The 20088-nt window shown below is 53.4% G+C and overlaps 2 protein-coding genes across 2 annotated transcripts; one reads left to right on the top strand and one right to left on the bottom strand.

The window, feature by feature from the left end:
* Window positions 1-2146: 2146 nt before the first annotated feature.
* On the top strand, window positions 2147-2749 carry LOC147412530 (olfactory receptor 14J1-like). The gene has a single exon (XM_086481292.1). It carries the CDS (start codon window positions 2147-2149, stop codon window positions 2747-2749), a length of 603 nt encoding a protein of 200 aa, XP_086337418.1.
* Window positions 2750-13694: 10945 nt separating this feature from the next.
* On the bottom strand, window positions 13695-19842 carry LOC147412529 (uncharacterized). Its single transcript, XM_086481291.1, has 10 exons — window positions 19651-19842; window positions 19265-19503; window positions 18823-19230; window positions 18610-18722; window positions 18340-18409; window positions 17885-17979; window positions 17490-17566; window positions 16147-16233; window positions 14381-14465; window positions 13695-14245 (listed from the first exon to the last, which is right to left on the bottom strand). Exons 1-10 carry the CDS (start codon window positions 19840-19842, stop codon window positions 13695-13697), a joined length of 1917 nt encoding a protein of 638 aa, XP_086337417.1.
* Between the last annotated feature and the right edge of the window lie 246 nt (window positions 19843-20088).

The raw sequence follows: 20088 nt of genomic DNA, 5'->3' as shown, positions 1-20088 counted from the left end.
CAGGCAGGGAGGGGAGAGGAGCCAGGCAGAGAGAGGTTAAAGGCAGCATGGGGTGGGAGGATGGCTGAGAGCTCACTGGAGGAGAACTCTTCACAGCCTCTGACCCAGTAAGTCTCTGGCTGCAGGGCACTGAATCTGCAGTTGCTGGAGGGATCTCCAAAAGCTGGCGCAACCTACAGCCTATGGGATCTGTAAGTACAACTCTGCCAGTTTCTCCAGTGTAGAGCAGGACATCTTGTGAGAGCAGGCCTTCCCTGCTGCCCCGTCAGAGGGACAGGGCACAATGTGTCTCTCTGGGTGCGTGGTAATGCAGAGAGGCTTCCTGGAACAGTGTCCTAACGCTGGCATAGCCCACGTCTCATATGACCTGTGAGGAAGGCTCCCAAGGATCCTTCAGGGCTGAGAAGGATGTGCTCCAGAGCAGGGCACCCCTACCGCATCATCAAGGGGACAGGACATGATGGCTCCTTGTCCCAGGCATGGCTTCAGGGGTACAAAGCTGGGTGTGCAGCCAGGAGTGCCCAGGGCTCTTCCTCCAAGCAGGATCCCTGTGTTGCAGCGGGCTGTGTGCTGGGGGCAGGGACCCTGCTGCCTGCCACAGTCAGCACTCAGCCTGCCCGGGGACTTCCCCATGGCACTGTGGGGAGAAGCTGTGGATGGAAGGAGTGACCCTTGCAGGGCATGGCAGGGTCCTTCTGCCATCGGGAGGGTGCTGCGTGGGTCAGGTCTGGTCACAGCTCCAGATCACCCCTGGCAAATTTGCAGCGTGTCCATTTGCAGATGAGCATTGAGGAAGCATTCACCTGAAAGACAAGGAGTCTGTGCTTTCAGTGTTCTCCTCATGGCTGACTGGGTGGGTGGAGGAGATGGGAATTTCTTTCTCCCTCGGGTAGAAGACATGGAGAGCCCAGGTCTCGTTGGCACGTGTCTGCGCTACTCCTTAGCCCTTGCCCGCACAGAGATGCTGCTGGGCAGTGTCCTGCTGCAGAAGGTGCCTGCAAGGCAGAGCTGAGAACACAGCAGGGTGCTCTGAGCACTGAAAGGGAGGACAAAGGAACAGCCCCCGGCAGGGGCAGCTCCAGGCAGCAGAGGGATGGGCAGGGAAGGAGAGGGAGCTGCTGCTTGAAAGGTCTTGGGAGGGGGGATTCCAGTAACTCCCTGCCATCCCCTGCAGTGCAGGTGCCTTCCTGGAGCAACTCCGTGGTCTCCTCTGACACACAGTACAGTCCCCCACCCCTTAATATCACGGGGAAATAGCCCTGCATTATCCTCCAAGCAGCCCAGCCACCAAAGAGGAGAAATGCTTGAGTGTCTGACCGGGTCTCCCCATCCTGACTCTCTCGGCAGCAGAACTTTGGCATGTTCTCCTCTTGCCTCTGTTGACCTTCTTCTTCCCCTTTTTCTCTCTGTGGTGGGGGGGGTGAGGATCCAGGTACAGCTCAGACACTGATGCTGCATGTCCTCTCCTGCAGGCGTAGCCATGGAGGAAAAGCACCAAATCCCCTAATATCTGGGACTCTGGGGACAGCAGTGTGTGGGGCTGGGAGTAAGCCGACCCTGCTTCAGGGTGCCCAACTGTAGGACTTTCCCTGGAGGATCCTGCTGGGATGCAGGCTGCCCTCCACAAGGGCACAGCTCTCCCATGGCATCTCTGTGTTTTCCAGGAGCCCCTTGGAGAAGACGTGCCAGTGCCAAGGCCATGAGAATCCTGCTGGAGGGCTGGTGTGGGCAGCTGCAATGAGCACTGTGTGTCCCTGGCTGGGAGAGCAGAGCTGAGACCCTCCTCAGGTACGAGGAGACTGGGTGAGGGGGTGGGAGAGGTGCACTCGTCCATCTGACTCCTCTGCTGTCAGCAGTGTCCAGTTTCTTCTCAGGGGAATGGCTGAGTGTGATCATCCTCCAAATCAAAGAGGTGCCAGCACAGGGCAGCTGAGAGCAGCAGTGACGGACAGACCGGCTGTCCCCACCCTGCACTAAGGGGAAGTCCCTTTGTCTCTTAGGACCCACAAGGTTTCACTTGGAGCACAGCAGAAGAGGATCTCTGCCTTCAGAACCCTCCTCAGCTGCGGTGGGCAAACTGGAATGTGCTGCTCAGCTCTTTCTGTTTTCCTTCTTGCTTGGAGCAGAGTATTGTCTCCTCACTGTCATGGCCTACGACCGCTACGTGGCCATCTGCAAACCTCTGCGCTACAGGACCCTCCTGGGCAGCAGAGCTTGTATCCACATGGCAGCAGCTGCCTGGGGCAGTGGGTTTCTCACTGCTGTGCTGCACATGGCCAATACATTTTCACTGCCCCTCTGCCATGGCAATGCCCTGGACCAGTTCTTCTGTGAAATCCCCCAGATCCTCAAGCTCTCCTGCTCACACTCCTACCTCAGGGAGGTCGGGCTTCTCGTGGTCAGTGCTTGTTTAGCATTTGGGTGTTTTGTGTTCATTGTGGTGTCCTACGTGCAGATCTTCAGGGCCGTGCTGAGGATCCCCTCGGAGCAGGGACGTCACAAAGCCTTTTCCACCTGCCTCCCTCACCTGGCCGTGGTCTCCCTCTTTCTCAGCACGGCCTACCTGAAGCCCTCCTCCATCTCCTCCCCATCCCTGGATCTGTTGATTGCAGTGCTGTACTCGGTGGTGCCTCCAGCAGTGAACCCCCTCACCTACAGTGTGAGGAACAAGGAGCTCAAGGATGCAGTGTGGAAGCTGATGACTGGCTGCTATGCAGAAGCAAGAAACTGCCCATCTGCTTCTGCGTAGCAGTTGCCATGTACCTCAGCACAGGCCCAGCCTGCTGTTGGTGGCGGTGTTTTACTTGCCATTCCCTTTCTAATTTGCTGTCTGATTTCCTTTCCCAGCTGAGTGGCTGTCTAAACGCGGAGCTCTGCTCTCTGTGCGGTTAAACAAAATAAAGGACCCTACAAAGACTTTTTAATTTTTTTCTGATCTCCTTCCTCCAAGACCATTTGAGCTGCAGAGAGAATTCCTCCATGCAGAGGTGGAGGGGAAGAGAGCTCCCACATGGCAGCACTGCGAGAGAGCTCTTGGTCTCCCAGAGCTCTTCTCTTTCCACTTCCACACTTTCCCTCTGAGTCCTTGTGTGCTGTAAGGCCCAATCGCTCTGGCAGCTCGGTCACAGTCCTGCTGTGTGGTGGTCCCGTGACCGCAGGCAGGGACAGGCAACGGGCATCTCTGCCATACAGCTGCCCTCTGTAAGAGCGGTTCCATCGTGAAAGGGGATCTCCTCAGGGCAGGGCCTGCAGGCTTGGCTCTTCCTCCAAAGGGGCTCTCAAGAACATGCCCAGGAAAGCATCCCACAGATGAAAACACCAGTGAAAAGCTGAAGAGTGTGAGTGTGCAGGGTGGGGGCAAACAGCAGTGTCCCCACACAGCCAGGCCTCCTGGGAGAGACCTGAAGGACTAGCAGAGCAGGGTCTGGTCTGTGCCTGGGCTCACTGGACACCCTGGGGAAGCTGCCTGCGCTGGTTTGGGCTGGGATAGAGTTAATTGTCCTCACCGTAGCTGGTAGGGGGCTGTGGTTTTGATTGATGCTGGAAAAAGTGTTGATGACCCAGGGATGTTTTAGTTATTGCCAGAGAGCGCTTGCACCGAGTCAAGACCTTTTCTGCTCCTCAGCCCACCCCGGCAGCGAGCAGGCTGGGGGTGCACAAGGAGTTGGGAGGAGACGCAGCCGGGACAGCTGACCCCAGCTGACCAAAGGGTTATTCTATACCGTTTGATGTCATGGTCAGCAATAAAACGCTGGGGGAAGGGGAAGGAAGGGGGGCCTTTTGGATGGATGGCGTTTGCCTGCCCACGTAACTGTTAGGTGTGTTGGAGCCCTGCTTTCCTGGGGATGGCTGAGCACCTGCCTGCTGATGGGAAGCAGGGCCTGAATTCCTTCTTTTGCATGGGTGCCTTTTGATTTACCTGTTAAACCATCTTCATCTCGACCCACGAGTTTGCTCACTTTTGCCCTTCTGATTCTCTCCCACATGCCTCTGGGGGGGCAGCGAGTGAGTGAGCGGCGGTGTGGTGCTTAGCTGCCAGCCTGGGTTAAACCACGACACTTCCCCAGGGCGACCCTCATGGACTAGCGCCTCACAACCACCATTTCCAGCACTGCCTCTCACCACAGCTCGGGGGGGTCCTTTGTCCCTCCATGGAGGGACACTGAATGACCAGGTCAGACGTCGATGTTCGCATTGTACAGATGAGCTGTAAGAATGCGCATCGCGCCCACGAGGTGAGATGAACCTGAATGAGCACAAACACCATCAGCCCCTTCTGGGGGTGTCATGAAGGCCAGTGGGACAGACAGGGTCTCAAGGTCACTTCACGTTGAAAGTAGCGTCCCCTGGGAAACCACCGGAATGCAGCACTGGGGTGGGCTTCCTTGAACCAATATCTCTGAGTCCATTTCTCTTGCTGTGGGGCATCTCGTGCGAGCGCAGAGCAACGTGACACACGCAGGGCTGAGATGCCTGCCAGCCTCTGGGAGAGGGAAGAGGAGGCCAGAGAGGCACTGCAACTCCTTCCCTGCACTGCCTGTGTGTGTAAGGACTCGTGTCTCTGAACACCCCTGTGGGCAAGATCAGTGCACGAGGCCAGCTCAGATGTGGAGATCTGGCAGAGCCCTGACATTTCTGTGTGTGACTCCAGGAACAAGCCCCACTGGCCCAGTGAGATTCATCTCAGCCGCCTCGGACAGGCTCATTGCAAGGGCTCCTGTTTGCTGGGTCACCCTTGCCTGTAGTTCTGGATGTGCCCTCAAAAGTGCCAGAGCAATCAGAGAGGTTCTGGGGTCCACGTAAAGGAGCCATCAAACCCATCTTCAGGAAGGGCAGGAAAGACATTTGGGAGAATTACAGGCTTCAGAATTACCTCCGTCCCTGGGAAGGCAATGGGACATGTCGTCCTGCAGCCATTCCCAGGTAGCTGAAGGACAGGAAAGGGATTGCTGAACCAAAATGCCAAGGGGAACAAAGGGCACGTTGTGTACCTGGAGTTTTGCAAGGCCTGTGACATGGTCTCCTGTCATGTCCTTACAGCCAGATTGGTGCTCTCTGGGCTGAAGAAGCGGACGTTGTCGTGGGTGGGATGTTGCCTGGATGACCAAGGCCAAGTGTTATGTGGTACAAAGTCCTCCGTGCAGCCAGTTACTAGCAGCGTCCCTCAAAGAACAGCGCTTGTGACAACATGCTCGAACAGCTTTACTGTCGCCCGGCATGATGGGACAGAGCACACTTTCAGCACCTTTGGGGAAGATGCAAAGCTGGGTGGAGGCTTGAGCAACCTCACCTAGTTCACCCTGCCTGGAGCACGAGAGTGAGACACGATGTTGTTCAGGGCTCTCTTCCAACCTCAGTTATTCTGTGATTCCATGAATCTTTCCCTCAGAGAGGTTTTTGAAGACAGAATAGGTAGGGGAAGAAGAAGAAAAGAAAAAAAAAAAAGTCAGAAGAGGAGCTATAAAATTTGTCAACATAAATGCATCAGTTCCTGTGAAGAATGTTGCTCCACTCAAATTGTTAGTAGGAAATATATTTCGTACATTGTATAAAATAAGCACACTTTTGTCTGGCCATGTCCTGGCCATAAGGAGGGGGATGAATGGGTCTGGCATTATGGGGTCAGTTGCTTACAGGAGGTACGAGAGAGAACATGGAAAGACAGCGAAGCTTTACCTCCCTGAAGCTCAAAGCAGGGTGAGAGGTGGGAGGGATCTGAATGGTCAAAGAGTAAGAGGAGGAGGAGCCCTGGGGAACAGTGGAAAGTGCATATGTCCAGAGAGGCTTCTGAAGAGATGCCTGCAGACAAGGTGAGTTTAACCAGGACAGGCAGAAACAGGTGGAAGGTTGGGAGATTAAACAGAGAGCATGACAGGCAGAGTGTGGGCGAGGCACACACAGGGTAAGGTCAGTATTTCAGAGAGTATTTTCTCTCCAAGTTGGACAGATATGGGTTCGATGGGTGGACTGTTCAGAAGATAAGGACTTGGATGGATGGACGCATCCAGAGGGCAGTGGTCGATGGCTCAATGTCCAGATGGAAAAGGGTGACAAGTGGTGTCCCTCTGGGACCAGTGTTGTTTAATACCTTCATCAATGATATTGACAGTGGCATCGAGTGCACCCTCTGCAGGTTCACTGATGACACTGAGCTGGGTGGTGCAGTTGATATGCCAGAAGGGACGGGAGGCCATCCAGAGGGACCTGGACAGGCTGGAGAGGTGGGCCCAGGTGAACCTCAGGAGGTTCAACAAGGCCAAGGGCAGGGTCCTGCACCCAGGCCAGGGCAACTGCTGGTACCAACACAGGCTGGGAGAAGACAGGCCAGAGAGCAGCCCTGTGGAACAGGACTTGGGGGTGCTGGTGGATGAGAAGCTGGACATGAGCCACCAGTGCGCAACTGCAGCCCAGAAGGCCAATCGCATCCTGGGCTGCACCAAAAGAAGTGCGGCAGCAGGTCGAGAGAGGGGATTCTGCCCCTCTGCTCTGCCCTGGTGAGACCTCACCTGCAGTGCTGTGTCCAGCTCAGGAGCCCCCAGCACAAGAAGGATGTGGACCTGTCGGAGCGTGTCCAGAGGAGGGCCACGAAAATGCTCAGGGGGCTGGAGCACCTGTCCTATGAGGACAGGCTGAGAGAGTTGGGGTTGTTCAGCCTGGAGAAGAGAAGGCTCCAGGAGGACCTTGTAGCGACCTTCCAATACCTGCCAGGGGCCTATAAGAAGGCAGGGGAAGAACAGTTCGCAAGGGTTTGCAGCGATAGGACAAGGGGTAATGGTTTTGAGCTACAAAAGGGTAGATTTAGGTTGGACATTAGGAAAAAGTTCTTTAATATGAGGGTAGTGGGTCACTGGCACAGGCTGCCCAGAGGGATACTGGAAGCCCCATCCCTGGAGACATTCAAGGTCAGGCCTGATGGAGCTCTGAGCAACCTGACCTAGTTATAGATGTCCCTGCTTATTGCAGAGGGGTTGGGCCAGGTGGCCTTTAGAGGTACCTTCCAACCCAATACTTTCTAGGATTCTTTGAGGTGGAGGCTCAGGGCGCTACAGTAGCAGCGTGCACCTGCTTGAAGGTGGTTTTAGAGCTGATGGAGCTTTTCTTGGTAGTGGGAAGGGAAGGAAACCTCCACAAAGTGCAGCTTGGAAGGTTCAGACTTGAGGTGAGAACAAAAGAAATGTCACTCAGAGGGTCGCCTTGCAGTGCCTGTGACATGGGGAGGGGGAGTCTGGATCAGCCCTTGGCTTTGTGTTTCAAGGAATGGCCAGTGAGAGTAGAGAGACATGAGGGAAGGTGTAGAAATGGTGGGGTGAGAGCTAGGTGGGAAAGCAAGCAGGGTGTCAACAGCCTGAAGGGAAAGAGGTGCAGGCTTGGGGCAGGGTACGACAGCCTGCAGTAGAGATGGCCAAGGGCTGTAGCAAGGCTGAAAGGTCCAAGAGGCCTGAGGTCTTGGTCCTCTTGGCTAGAGCAGTTGCCTCTGCCAGCGAGGCTGATGAGATGGAGGGTCTCAGGATGTGCCTTCCCAGGGCCTGAGGGTCAAGGCTCGGCCTTTCTGCTTCCTAAAGCAAAGCAAAGGGTTTTCTCAGCATTCCAGCCACCTGCACAGGGCCTTGGCCTGCCTGCAAGCATGGCCTCCAGTGATCTGCTCTAACGACGCCCTGGGGAGGCTTTGTCAGTAAGGGCCCTCAGGGGGGCCAGTCAGGGCTTCAAGGTACTTCTGGGGTTTGCTTCTGACTTTGGCTTCTGGAGAGCTTTCTTCAGGCTTCTCTCAGTACCTGAGGGTCATGTAATGAGCCCCAAATGCCCGAATGAGCCGTTTATTTGTGTCATTTCCTTCAAGTCTTCAAGACTTGCACAGCTGATTGGAGCTTTTTCATAGCGTAGTTCAGGAGGAAGATTTCAAAGTGCTTCTAAGAACTTTATTTTTTATTTTCAGGGTTACACCTTCTGCCTTTTCTTTCAGAGAAGGGGTTAGAGCAGCCTTCTCTAAGTGCTAATGATCCCGAGGGTCTCCTCAGGAGGTCTGGACTGGTCAGAAAAGCAGTTTTTTGAGGTCTGACACTGTGTGGACAACCTTGCTCCTCACCTCCCCAACCCCACCATTTCCCTCACTGTCCCCTGGAACCTGCATCACTTTTTGTGACATCAGCCTTCTCCACTGCAGTGCTTTGCTTGCACACACGGCTTTTGCTTCCCCTCTTCAGCTGTCTTTGTCTTGACCCACAAGTTTTGCTGCTTTTGTCACTTCTGATTCTCTCCCCCATTGCTCTGGGGGTGTGTGGGGGGAGTAAGCAATTGATTCTGGGTGTTTAGCCAGGGCCAAACCACAACTAGTTCCTACCACAGTGACCTTTCTGGGCTCTCCTCTGACCCACACGCAGGCTCTCACCTACACTCTTGCCTGTCCGACAGAAGAGCTCAGATATCTGAGCTGCCCTGACATCAAACAGATCTGCATCATTCCCGTTGGTCTCTCCTAAAGACCCTGCATCTCCACCCACCCCAAGAGCCGTGGGAGCTGTCCTTTCCCACCCCAGCCCTTCTTCCACTCCTGTCACAGCTCTGTGGTGGCACATGGGGCTCCTGCTCTCTATGCCCCGGGCTGTGGGGCCCATTTGGGCTGCAGCACCTCAGACGTGGCACCAGGGCCAAGGGCGGGCTTGTCATCTAGAAACCTGGTGGCAAGAGATGGGACGCCGTGTGTGGGAAGGCTTTGCTTGCCAGCAGAGGCACGCTGGAGGGGATGGCAGGTGGCAACGTGCTGATGGCTGAGGTTCCCACCACGAGAGCAAGAGCTGCAGTGCCCGAGGGCAGAGAGAAAGAGACCTGGGCTGTGCAGCCCTGGCAGGAGAGGGGTTGGCTGTGCCAGGGGACTCTGCAGCATGGTGGGACCTGTGCCAGAGGTGGAGCCCATCTCCAAGAAGGACCGTGATGCTGCTGGAATGTCCCTGGGGGAGGACAGCCTGTGATCCAGCCGCACAGCGGACATCCTGCTGGAGGCTTGTCAGCTCCAGAGCAGCTCTGCAGAGAAGGCCCTTGGGGTTCCGGAGGACCAGCTGAGCCTGAGTCAACATGGCACCCGCGTGGCCAAGGCCAACAGCTCCTGGGCTGCATGAGGAAAGGACATGCTGGCAGGTGGAGGGAGGTGACCCTTCCCCTCGACTCGGCGCTGGTGAGGCCACACCTGCAGTGCTGTGTCCAGTGCTGGGCTGCCCAGGGCAGGGAAGCTGTTGACCTACTAAAGGAAGCCCAGTAAAGGCCACAAAGGTGGTGTAAGGGACTTTCCATACCTTCCATAGGAGGGAATGCTGAGAGAGGTGGGACTGTTCAGTCTGGAGAAGGAAGCTCGGAGGGATTCTGTTACTGTGAATGAATACCTGATGGGGGGGCATGAAGACTGAGGAGCCAAACTCTTCTTGGTAGTTCCCAGCAACAAGACAGGGGGTGATGGACAGGTAAACACTTTTTGACTGTGAGGATGGTCAACCCCTGGAACAGGGTGCCCCAGTGAGGTGGTGGAGTCTCCATCCACCCACCTAGACACGGTCCTCAGCAACCTGCTCCAGCTGAGCCTGCCTCACCTGAGGGTTGGACTACATGATTTGAGTGTCTTTAGACGACCATTAAAGGTCCCTTCCAACCCAAACTGTTCACGATTCTATGATTCTAAAAGCTCACTTTGGTGAGGAGTGGGCCATCAATTAGAGTCCTCTTGGGTGACGTTCCTGGGCATCTGAAAGAGAAAAATGTGTCCAAACACAGGCAGCATGGACTTAGCAAGGATACATGCTAGGAATTCCCTATCTAGCCCCATTTTGAGGATTCTGGCTGCAGTTTTGAGGGCCCAAATCCTCATTTTGAGCCTCCAAAGACCCATTGTTAGGATGCAAAGCCTCGGGTACCAAAGTACCGTTTGAGGGACCAAAACTGAATCTCGGGTTTGAAACCCTCATTTTCATTTCCAAAGCCCTGTTTTAGGGTCCAAAGCCCTATTTTTAGGGCCCAGACCCTCCTTCAGAGAGTCCAATGCCCTCTTTTACAGCTCTAGGCCTGCACTGGAGTGCCCAAAGCCCTGTGTTTGGGATCAAAGCTTCATTTCTAGGGGCCATAGAGGAACCAAGAGGTTCCCTTCCTGTGCAAGGTCCAAAGAGCCATATGTACCTAACCCATCCTTTTTATTGCCCTAAGCCTCATTTTGAGGGCCAGAATTCTCATGTTTCTGGTCCAAACCTGTCTTTTATTACCCACTGCTTTACTTTCAGCGCCCACAGTTTCATTTGCAGGGTTTTAAACCCTCAGATTTAGGGCAGAAAGCCTCTTCTCAGGGTCCAGAGCTACATTTACAGTAACCAAAGCTTGAGTTTTCCTTTCCAAAGTCTTAGTTTTGGATTCCAAAGCCTCATTTTAGGCTCCAAAGCCTCACTTTTATGGACCAAAGGCTCCATTTCAGTTTGCAAAGTCACACATAATTTTCAAGCTTCGTTTTCAAGCCCCAAAGCATCAATTTTAGGATCCAGGCAGGAATTTCTAGGGCCGAAGCCACATCTTGAGTGTCCAAATCCTAATTTGGAGAGTCCAAAGCCCTCTTTTAGGCCTCAAAGCCTTAGTTTGTGATCCCAGTTTTAGGGTCCATAGCTCAGATTCCGGGCGTGAAGGCTTCATTTTCATGCTCCAGACCTTCCTTTCAAGGGGCAAACTCCCCACTTAGGGCTCAAAGCCTCAGTTTCTCCAGGTCCAAGTTCTCATTTTAAGCACCCAAAGACCCATTTTTAGCCTGGAAAGCCCCATTTGTAGGGCCCAAATCCTCATTTTTAAGGTCCAAGCCTCTCTTTTCACACCCGTGGCCTATTTTTAGGACCCACAGTTCCACTTTTAGGCTCCAAATCCTCACGAGTAGGCTCTAAACATTATATGCAAGTTCCCAGGTTTACACTTTTAAAGGTTCAGAGACTCATTTTAGGGGCCCTAAGCATCATATTGAAGCCCCAAAGTCTCATTTGGAAGCGCCAAATCCTCGTTTCTACAGCCCAAACCTCTGAGGTGCTGTCCATAGCCTCATTCCTACTTGCCAAACTATTCGTTTTGGCTTCTAAATGCTCAGTTCAGGCTCCAAAACCTCATTTTGCAGATCCAGGCAGGCATTTTGAGGGTCCAAGCCAAATCGTGAAGTTCCAAACCCTGATTTGGTGGGTCCAAAGCCCTCCTTTAGGGCTCAAAGTCTCACTTTGAGGTCCCAAAACCTTACTTTCAGGCTGCAAACCCTCCTTTTAGTGTAGAAACTCCCCCCCTTGGGGCTCAAAGCCTCATTTTCTTTATGTCCAAAGCCTCATTTTCAGCACCTGAACCCATTTCTAGGCTGGAAAGCCCCATTTCTAGGGCCCAAATCCTCACGTTTAGGCTCCAAGCCTGGCTTTTAGCACCCATAGCCTTTTTATAGGACCCACAGTGCCAGTTTTAGGCTCCAATCCATCACGGTTAGGCTTGACAGCCTCATTTACAAGTTCCACGTTTTACACTTTTAAAGGTTCTGAGACCGATTTTATGGGCTGTGAGCATCATTTTGGCCCCCCCTCCGGCTCCAGTTTCAAGCCCTCTTCACCAGCTTAGCAAGCCTATGCCCAAAGACCCTCTTCCCTTTCTTTGACAGATGGAGCCCCTCAGCCCCCAACAGACCAGGTTTCTCCGAGTGAGCGCCATGGTCTAAGCAGCCAAACCCCTGGCTGTGGCACCGCTCCCAACAGCAGTTGCTGACCTCTTAGATTCGACTGGCCCTTTCAAAGCCCTTTCCTTTGACCAGGAGAGCTGATGAGAAAACCACCTGCACGCCAGAGTCCTTTACCATCGCTCCCAGGGCTCTGAAATCCTTCGTGATACTCTGCAGATGGCTCCTGGCTGTATCCCTGGTGCCCACATGAAGCAGCAGCAGTGGGTAAGAGCCAGGGGGCTGTCCGAGGCTTGGCAGCCTCTTGGTGACATCCCTGGTACGAGTCCCCAGAAGCTTGAAAGCTTGAAGCTTCAAAGCCTGAGTCCCTTTGAACAGGCCAGAACAGAATCAAGAGGGAGTTGAGGCAGTTCTGGCATTCATCTGACGAACCACAAGCACGGTTTTCATTTGGTTCTCATTAAATACTACCTTTTTACAAAGTGAGCTTAACAACTTCTGTAAAGATGGGGGATGTCTGCAGCTACAGGGGCATAAAGGATTTGGGCACGTTCCTGTCTCAAGGTCGGACTGACTGGCATGAACAGCCCAGAGCTCCGTGAGCCCTGACAGATGTGCATGTCTTCACTGGTACAAGTCATAGCACGGCTCGGGAGACCCCCGGGGAAACACACCCATCCTGAGAACGACATTGAGCTCTGGGCCAAGGGAGCCGCAGTTTGTTGGCGAGTTACAGGAAGCTGCGCTGGGTCGTCATCAACAGCAGCAAACCCCAGACACCACATTTCATCTACAAAACAGCCACCAGAAAAATACACCGGAGCAGCCCAGCGCTCTGACATCGCAGACACAAGTTCCTGGTGTCTCCAGAGCACTGAGCACACGGCCGAGGAACCTGGGTTTCCAGGAGGCCGGCAGAGCGCCTCCCCCGCGCCTGCCAGCCTCAACGGTCCGTGTGTTCGCGCTGGTTGAGCGAGCCAGGGTGCCGTGGGCCTTTGGGAGGAAGCCAGCTCTAGGCTGAAGGAGGACTCTGGGCTCCACAGCACAAACTGAAATGTCACCTTCAAGTGTCACACAATCAATTTCTCTATGGACAGCCTGCAGTCAACTGTTGCTACTTTGGTTTGGTAATTTTAAACCCGTAATGGGAGGGCCTGGTCAAGAGCAAATGTTCTCTTCACCTGACTCTAGTACCTCCTCTAGAAGATTTCTGACCCCTGCTTTACAGCGTTTGGGCAAAATCTACACCTTCCTCAATACCACTAACTCAGAACAGGTACTGCTAATGTATGCGCCCATCAAGCTGGGAGAAGCAGACAACAAAACGCCACCAATTCACACCATTGCAGTAAGCAGTTTTGCAATTGCTGGCAAAGTTTTATCCAAGAGGTATCAGAAGAGCAAACCACAAGCTCCCTGTTCATGATGAATGCTCTCAAGGCTGTCCTCCCCCAGCTGTAGGACATGAATTGGTGCATTACGCCCTCCAACAGATCAACGAACAAAAGCTGAATCGCATCAGCTGGGAGAGGTAACCAGCTCCCAGGCGACACAAGCATTAGCTGGGTACAGACCACACAGGAGCCCTCCACCCACCCCAACTGTCCAGGGCTGCACGTCCCCTTCAAGTAAGAGCCAAAAGACAAGGAGGTCCCACAACAAGCAGTCGTGCACCGCAACCGCGTCCGTCTGGCTTTGCACTCGCAGCAGGCTGTCAACACCTCACCCAAGCACTCTTACTTTCGACAAAGCCTTTTTAACACAGGTTTTGCCCAGAATCTCACAGTACAGAAGATAAAAGGGAACTTTACATTTTATCTTCATTAACTCATTTCTGGGATGTAAAAGTTCCATTCCAAAATAACAAAGAAATGACAAAATACGATGTTCAAAGTTTATTAATGCAGAAGACTTAGAGATGAAACAAAATTCCACTCAAACGGGAAAATTTAGTACTCGACCACAACCACCACAAACTTGTGTAGTTGAGCTACCAAAGGAGTTACAGTAACGTGTTATTTCAAGCAAACTTAAGTCATAAAACACGTAAAAGTTCTACTGGTGGTGGATTAAGAGGAATCTTCCCCAAGGTAAACTTTTTGGCTTTGAATTGTTCCACCTCTTCAGCTGTTAATTTGCTCATCGGTGTATATAAATTTTCTGATGTGCTGTTACTTGTGACCGCAGAAGATGTTGATGTTACGTGATGTCCAGAGGCACTGGCAGTCTGTCCAAAACCAGCGCTGCTTGAATGGGAGGGAGAAGCTGTACCTGCTGCATTCGAATCTCCAAAGGCTGGAAATGGAGTGGTGCCTGAACGGTCCACAGCCGAACTGCCAAACCCTGAAAAACCAGTGGGGTTGGAATTCCTGGTGGTTCCAGAAGTTTGAAATGAGAAGGAGGCTGCAGATGGAGTTGCCAAGCTGCCAAAACCAGCAGAAGGGGGTACACTAGGAGAGGACATCAGTCTAAACGCGGGAGGATTAGAATCAGCAGAGGAGCTCCCCAGAGCAGGACCAACACGACTGGAACTTGTTTTAAAGGAGAAATCGCTGGCACTAGTACTGCTGCTCTTCACAGGAAAGCCTGCAACTATAACATTTGTAAGAAATCTTAGAATGTGCACCCCTGTGATGCTAAACCACTGCTGTATTTCAATAATGCAGTAGAAGAGAAACTCAAGAAAATGTTTCACTGTTGGTTCTTCATGCAGGAACTTACCTGACAACCCAAAGCCTGATGTTTGCTGTCCTCCAAATCCAAAGACAGGCAATGGTCGAGTGGTAGTCTTCTTCAATTCAGGTAGCTGCAAAAAAATACCAAAAGCATAAAGGAAAATTAGATTCCAAAACAGGGAAATGTCTTTCGATAAATACTTGAAGCAAAAATACAGCGGCCCAGTGCAAGGGAACACAACTCAGACCGAGTTAGACACAGATCGCTTTCATCATGACCCCATGCTCTGGCAGCTACAAACAAAACGCTGTAAAGCCACACGCTGTTCCCTGTAAAACACTCCACAAACACAGATCTATCACAAGGTACAGGTTTTGGTCTGTCAGGCACTGGCCTGAACGCCTCTTCCAGCTCTCGTTCTCCTCTCTCCCCTGTTTCAGTCAGTGTTTCAGGACCCTCTCCCTGTCACTGCTGTGACTGGGTCTGTTCCCTCACCCTGGCACACCCAGCCTGCTGTGCTAAAGCTCCAGTGGCACTCCTGCACCTTCCGCACGGAACCCACCAAGGGCTGGGATCATCGCACTAAAACTTGAACGCGCCTCACACGGACTCCGCTCCAATCAGCTGCCTCTGTCTCCCTGACTGGCTTGAACTCCAGCATTCTGTTCTGACACATCTAGATTCAGCAGTGTTTGTCACCTTCCCAGAACAGCTACGTAGCCAAAGAGCTTCTCTCCCTCCTCTCTACCCATTTCTCCTTCTGGCACCACCAAAATGCTCCACTGATCCTAAGATGGCCTGGAGGACACTGCTGGTCTCATCTGCTGCTGACACCTTGGAAGAGTCAACATCAGCACGTGGAAGAAAAGGTGGGGTGGACATTCGCCTCTCCCTAGACGGGCACTCGACTGGATCCCAGCCTCAAGCTGCGGTGACCTGCCCGTGGCTGGCAACGACAGCATTCCAAACCTGGGACCCAGCGGCTGCCTCGCTGACATGGAACTGTCCTGACCAGCTGCTCTCCTGAGTCACCTACAGGGTTTTACAACACCCGCTTGCAAGTCACTGAGTTCAAGACTCCACAGAAAGGTGGAGGTAAGACCCCCAATGGTGTTCACAGACTTTCACGGTCGCTGGCCTCAGGCAGTGCCAGAACATTCCGTCCCGTTTCTGTTGCCTATGAAAACCACAGAGAGGCAGAGCCGGGGCAGTTTGCAAACTGCCAGCGTTACTCTCTTCTGCAATTGCTCCTGACACCCTTTCTGCTCTCTCTGACGGGTCCTGCGGCGTGCCAGGGTCACGGTCAAGGTCTTCGTGCCGCCAGTCAGCCCAACGCTTTCACGCCAGATGTTTTTCAAGGCTGCAGTGCCAGAACAGAACACATCCCAGCTGAGATTTTCAGAGCAGTTCACAGAGCTGGCGTCAAATTGCCAACGAATCCAGGAACCGCATGTTTCCACATCTCAGCTACTGAGGGGCAAACACGGATGCCCTAAAAGAATCACGTCTGTCTGGCTGTAAAACAGAGCATCCTGCGATCTTCAAAGCAACACCGATCACCTACTGATGTGAAGTCAGCAGAAGTGCAGTTAAATACGCTGGTGACAGCCGACGCTTCTGGGGAACATTTGCAAGATCTCTGCATTAAAAATGAGGTGGCACGTTACAGTTCTCACGTCTTAGAGATCTTTGCAGCAGAAATTAAGGTCGGCATCTGCAGCACAGTTTGGTGGGATATGCCTAAAGAAATGTGAACCTAAGAAAAAAATTACATCAGGAATGGAAACATTTTACCTTTCATTAGCACTTACCAAAGCTGCTTTTGTCGATGCCTGTGAAGCTTTCAGCTGGCACAGACGATTTTTCCATTGTTCCGCTAACTGTTGGACAGAAAATATCTAAAAAGGGGGAAAAGAAAAGCCTGGGTTTATTATTGGCGAAGACTTAAAAAAAAAAGTAAAATAGTGATCTGACAACTAAAGTGAAAGATTTCTACAGTTAGAAAAGAAACTTTATTAGGCCAAGACGACAGGAGCTGAAATGTTTGTTATTAACACAGAATTCCTTTCCACTGCCCTTAAATAACTTTTTTATTTCCTGGGCCTTTCTGAATCTAAGTTCTATCACTATCTGAATCAGGTGCTTAGGAAAAAAAAAAAAAACACAACACAACCACCACCCACCAAATATGTCAGTTTTAAGGGTAAGAGAACAAACTCTTCAGTCTTTGTTTTATTTCTGGCTTGTCCACTGATGTGCTCACTCATTAAGCTGAAGTCCTAAGATTTGCCTTGGCTTCTCTCACATTTTCAGGAAAAATGCCCCCTTTCACACTACTATAATTCAGAGCCCTTTAACAGTATCATCCTACAACATTCAGCTTTGCAGAAATTAACTTCCTTCAATCAAATCAGCCCCTTTAATGTGATCCAACAGATTACTGCAGGGAACATACACAGCAATAACTAGTGCCTGTGTCCGTCCCATAACTGTGATTGAAGTATTCAACAAGGAACTGGCAAGTCATTAAATCATTTACTTCTCGGGAATATAATATATATACGCAATACAAAAAAAATAAAAACGTATGTATTGCTGCTTCTCTAGAAATGTATACACTCCTTTAGCAGTATCTGCTATTTTCAGCATTAATTCCCCGCAACAAAGGTACGTGAAAGCCCAAGGTCAAATAAACTTCCCCAGAGTTCTACCTAAAGCACTCCATCTCCAGCTAGAGCAACCCAACAGACGAAGAGCGTACAAAGGATGAGGCTGTGGAGACAGGATTCAAGTAACTTCTACAAACAACGCACAAGAGCGGGGCCAAGGCCAAGCCGAGGTGTGTCTCGGTTTAGGAAGCCCACACGTTGAACGGAGACTCGCTCAAGGGCTCTTGCCACCCGTTTCGGAAGCCCAGATCGGACAGTTTTAGCCCCTGTTCTCAGGCAGAAAGAGCAAGTGACGGCCGAGCACACAGACTGGCAGCTACTTTTGCAGTCTATTTGGTGCACAGGAACTTAAAAATATCTTGGCGTTCTGATCATCTCCTAGAGTTTGGTCATTAAATGGGTACAGAGTCACCACCTGAAGAACAGACACAAGTCCCGTCTTGAAAGGTGTTCCCAGAAAAAGTCAGCATTTTTTAAATACTTACATAGCTTTGAATGTTGAAATTTGCTCTGCAGTTGTAATACTCCAGGCGCAGCTCTTCTGGAGACAAGTCGGAAAACCCTGCGAGGAGAGGAATCATCAACAACCTCCAAGAAAACATAGTCCTACTCCCAAGTGCCCTGTATAGTCATGAAGAAACGGGCCTCAGTACCTCACCGGTAAGTCAGTAACAGCTGGAGACACAACAAGGATTCGGGAGAGAACTTCAAGGATGGGAATGTCCCAAAGGACTTTGCCACAACCCAATATTCCTTTCTGTGGCACCACAAGGCAAATCATCCCCTTGCAAATTGCTCCACAGAGGTACAGCAGCGTGGGCGAGCGCAAGAAACATCCTAAACAGCAGCAGGACACGGCAACACCGAAAACATCACCTACCCGAGACATTCGGCTCTTCTCTCATCGGGGAATAACATGAAAACATCCATTGTCCTGACGATTCCCAAATCTCCATGTCCTTCAGTACACACTCGCTAGAAAACAAAACCAAACCAAACCACAGATGTAGGTGACATTATATGGTCAAAACAAAGCCCCCAGAAGCAATTGCCTAGTTTGAACCCAGAGTCAGATTCCATGAAGATGAACAAGGTGTGACAGTGGTCGGAACGAGCAAGAGAAGCACTCGGTTCTCTGGGGGAAAAAAATGCACTTGTTTGGCAAGAGACGTAAACATCCCTTCAAAACATTTCACTTTATCATCGAACTGCAAGTAACACAAACCCCATCTTAAAAAAAAATCCCAAAATACACAGGTTTTTTTTTTGAAGCAGTGTTTTCTAGGGTTCTTACATGTCCCAGATTTCTCCTCATGATCATGGTCTCTGCCTTACCTCTTCAAGGCAGATGGCTGGATGACGTTAGTGTATCCTCCTCCTCCTCCTTCTCCTCCTTTGCTAGTGCCTTCCAATGAAAAAAAACCCCAACACAAGTCTTAAATCATTAAAATATTGAAGAATACAACATCAACAAAACCACTATTTTTCTGAATAGAGGAATAGAATAACGATTCCCACGGTGGCAATAAGCAGCTTCAAAAGAAAATGTTGGTTTTTTCCTCAGGAGTTAACTAATTATTTAGGAAGCTTAACCCAGCGAGTTACCCAGGGCAGCTCTGGAATCAGAGCTCACAGTGACCTCCTCCTCACATCCCCACACCAACAACTCCGGCACTCCAGAGAAGAGACTGTTTCGCTTCTGTTGCTTCACCAAGTAGCTGCTCCAGCAGAAACACATGAAGTTTAACCCCCAGGACACCGACGCTGGGGGCTCCTGCCTACACGGCTGCAGCAGAGGCTCTGCTGCACAGCACCGACCGCCCCAGCTCAGCTTGAAGACCTCGGGCGCGTCTGTGCGGGCGACAAGCAAACTCCGACCCTCCTTCCGCGGGCAGGAGCGACGGCGGCCGCACTGCTGCCCTGCCAGAGCGGGATCTGCCCCTTCCCCACCACAGCTCCTGCGCGCCGAAAGCTTCCGAAGAGCCACCTCCAACCGCAACCACGGCAGCCTCAGAGAGGTGCAGCCCGCGGGTGCCTGACGCCTGCTCGCTGCTCTGAGCAGCCAAGTCCCCGGAGCTGTTTTCCTTCGTCCCCTGTTCTTGGGGCCCATTTCGCAGCGCCTTCGCCGGAGCCCGACTCCACCCGCGCCACAGCAGATGCCGGCAGCCCCAGGCCAGCGCCACGGCAGCGGGGTCGCTCGGCTGCGCAGCTCCCGCCGGCAGCGGCCTGCGCGGAGCCCCGGGGGCAGGCCCGGCCCCACCGCCCGGCGCTCGGCCGCCGCCTCCAGCCCCCGCCCGCCGGGCCAGAGGCTGCCCGGGCCGCCGGGAGGCCCCGCGCCTCCGCCCCCGCCCTCCGCGCCGCGGGGCCGCCGCGCTCGCTGGTACCTTGATGGTGCGGGGCGGAGGGGCCGCCGTCGTCGTCGTCGCCGCCGGGGCCGCCGCCACCGCCCCGGGCGCCAGGATGTTCATTCCAGCGCCTCTCGGCGAAGCGGCAGCGGCCCTGCAGGAAGAAGTGACAGACAACCCTGGCGTCCGCCCGCCCCGCTGCCGCCCCGCCCCGCCCCGCAGGCGTTGGAGGCGGGCGCTGCGCGGCGGGGCAGGGCTGCGGCGGCGGAGGGGCGGGGGAGCGGGAGGAGGAGGCACTGGCAGCCGGCGGCCGGCCGCGGCCCAGCGCCACCGCCCCCAGCGCCGCCGCCCGCCCCAGCGCTGCCCGCCTCCACGCCGCCACTGCCCCCAGCACCGCCCCCCCCAGCGCCACCGCCCCCCCCAGCGCCCCCAGCGCCGCCCCCCCCAGCGCCGCCAGGAGCGCCCCCGCCGCCAGGAGCGCCCCCGCCGCCATCGCCGCTCCGGAGCAGCCGCCGGCACAACGGACCCAACGGCCGCCGCTCGCGCGGGCAGGAGGGTCCCGCGGGCGGGGGGGCGGGGGCAGCCCCGCGGGAGCAGCCGGACCGAGTTCTCGCGGCGGGAGCGGGGCGGGATGGAGCGGCCTGGGAGCGGGGCGGGCAGCCAGGCCTCGGCTGTGCTGCTCGGCAGGAGCTGGAAGGTGGGCGCAGGACCGAGAGAGAGCTTGACCAGGTGAGCTCCT

Source organism: Leptosomus discolor, unplaced genomic scaffold (genome assembly GCF_034619465.1).
Source record: "Leptosomus discolor isolate bLepDis1 unplaced genomic scaffold, bLepDis1.hap2 HAP2_SCAFFOLD_85, whole genome shotgun sequence".
Classification (NCBI taxonomy): Eukaryota; Metazoa; Chordata; class Aves; order Leptosomiformes; family Leptosomidae; genus Leptosomus; species Leptosomus discolor.
The sequence above is the reverse complement of the archived record's forward strand: the minus strand, read 5'-3'. Positions and strand labels throughout refer to the sequence as shown.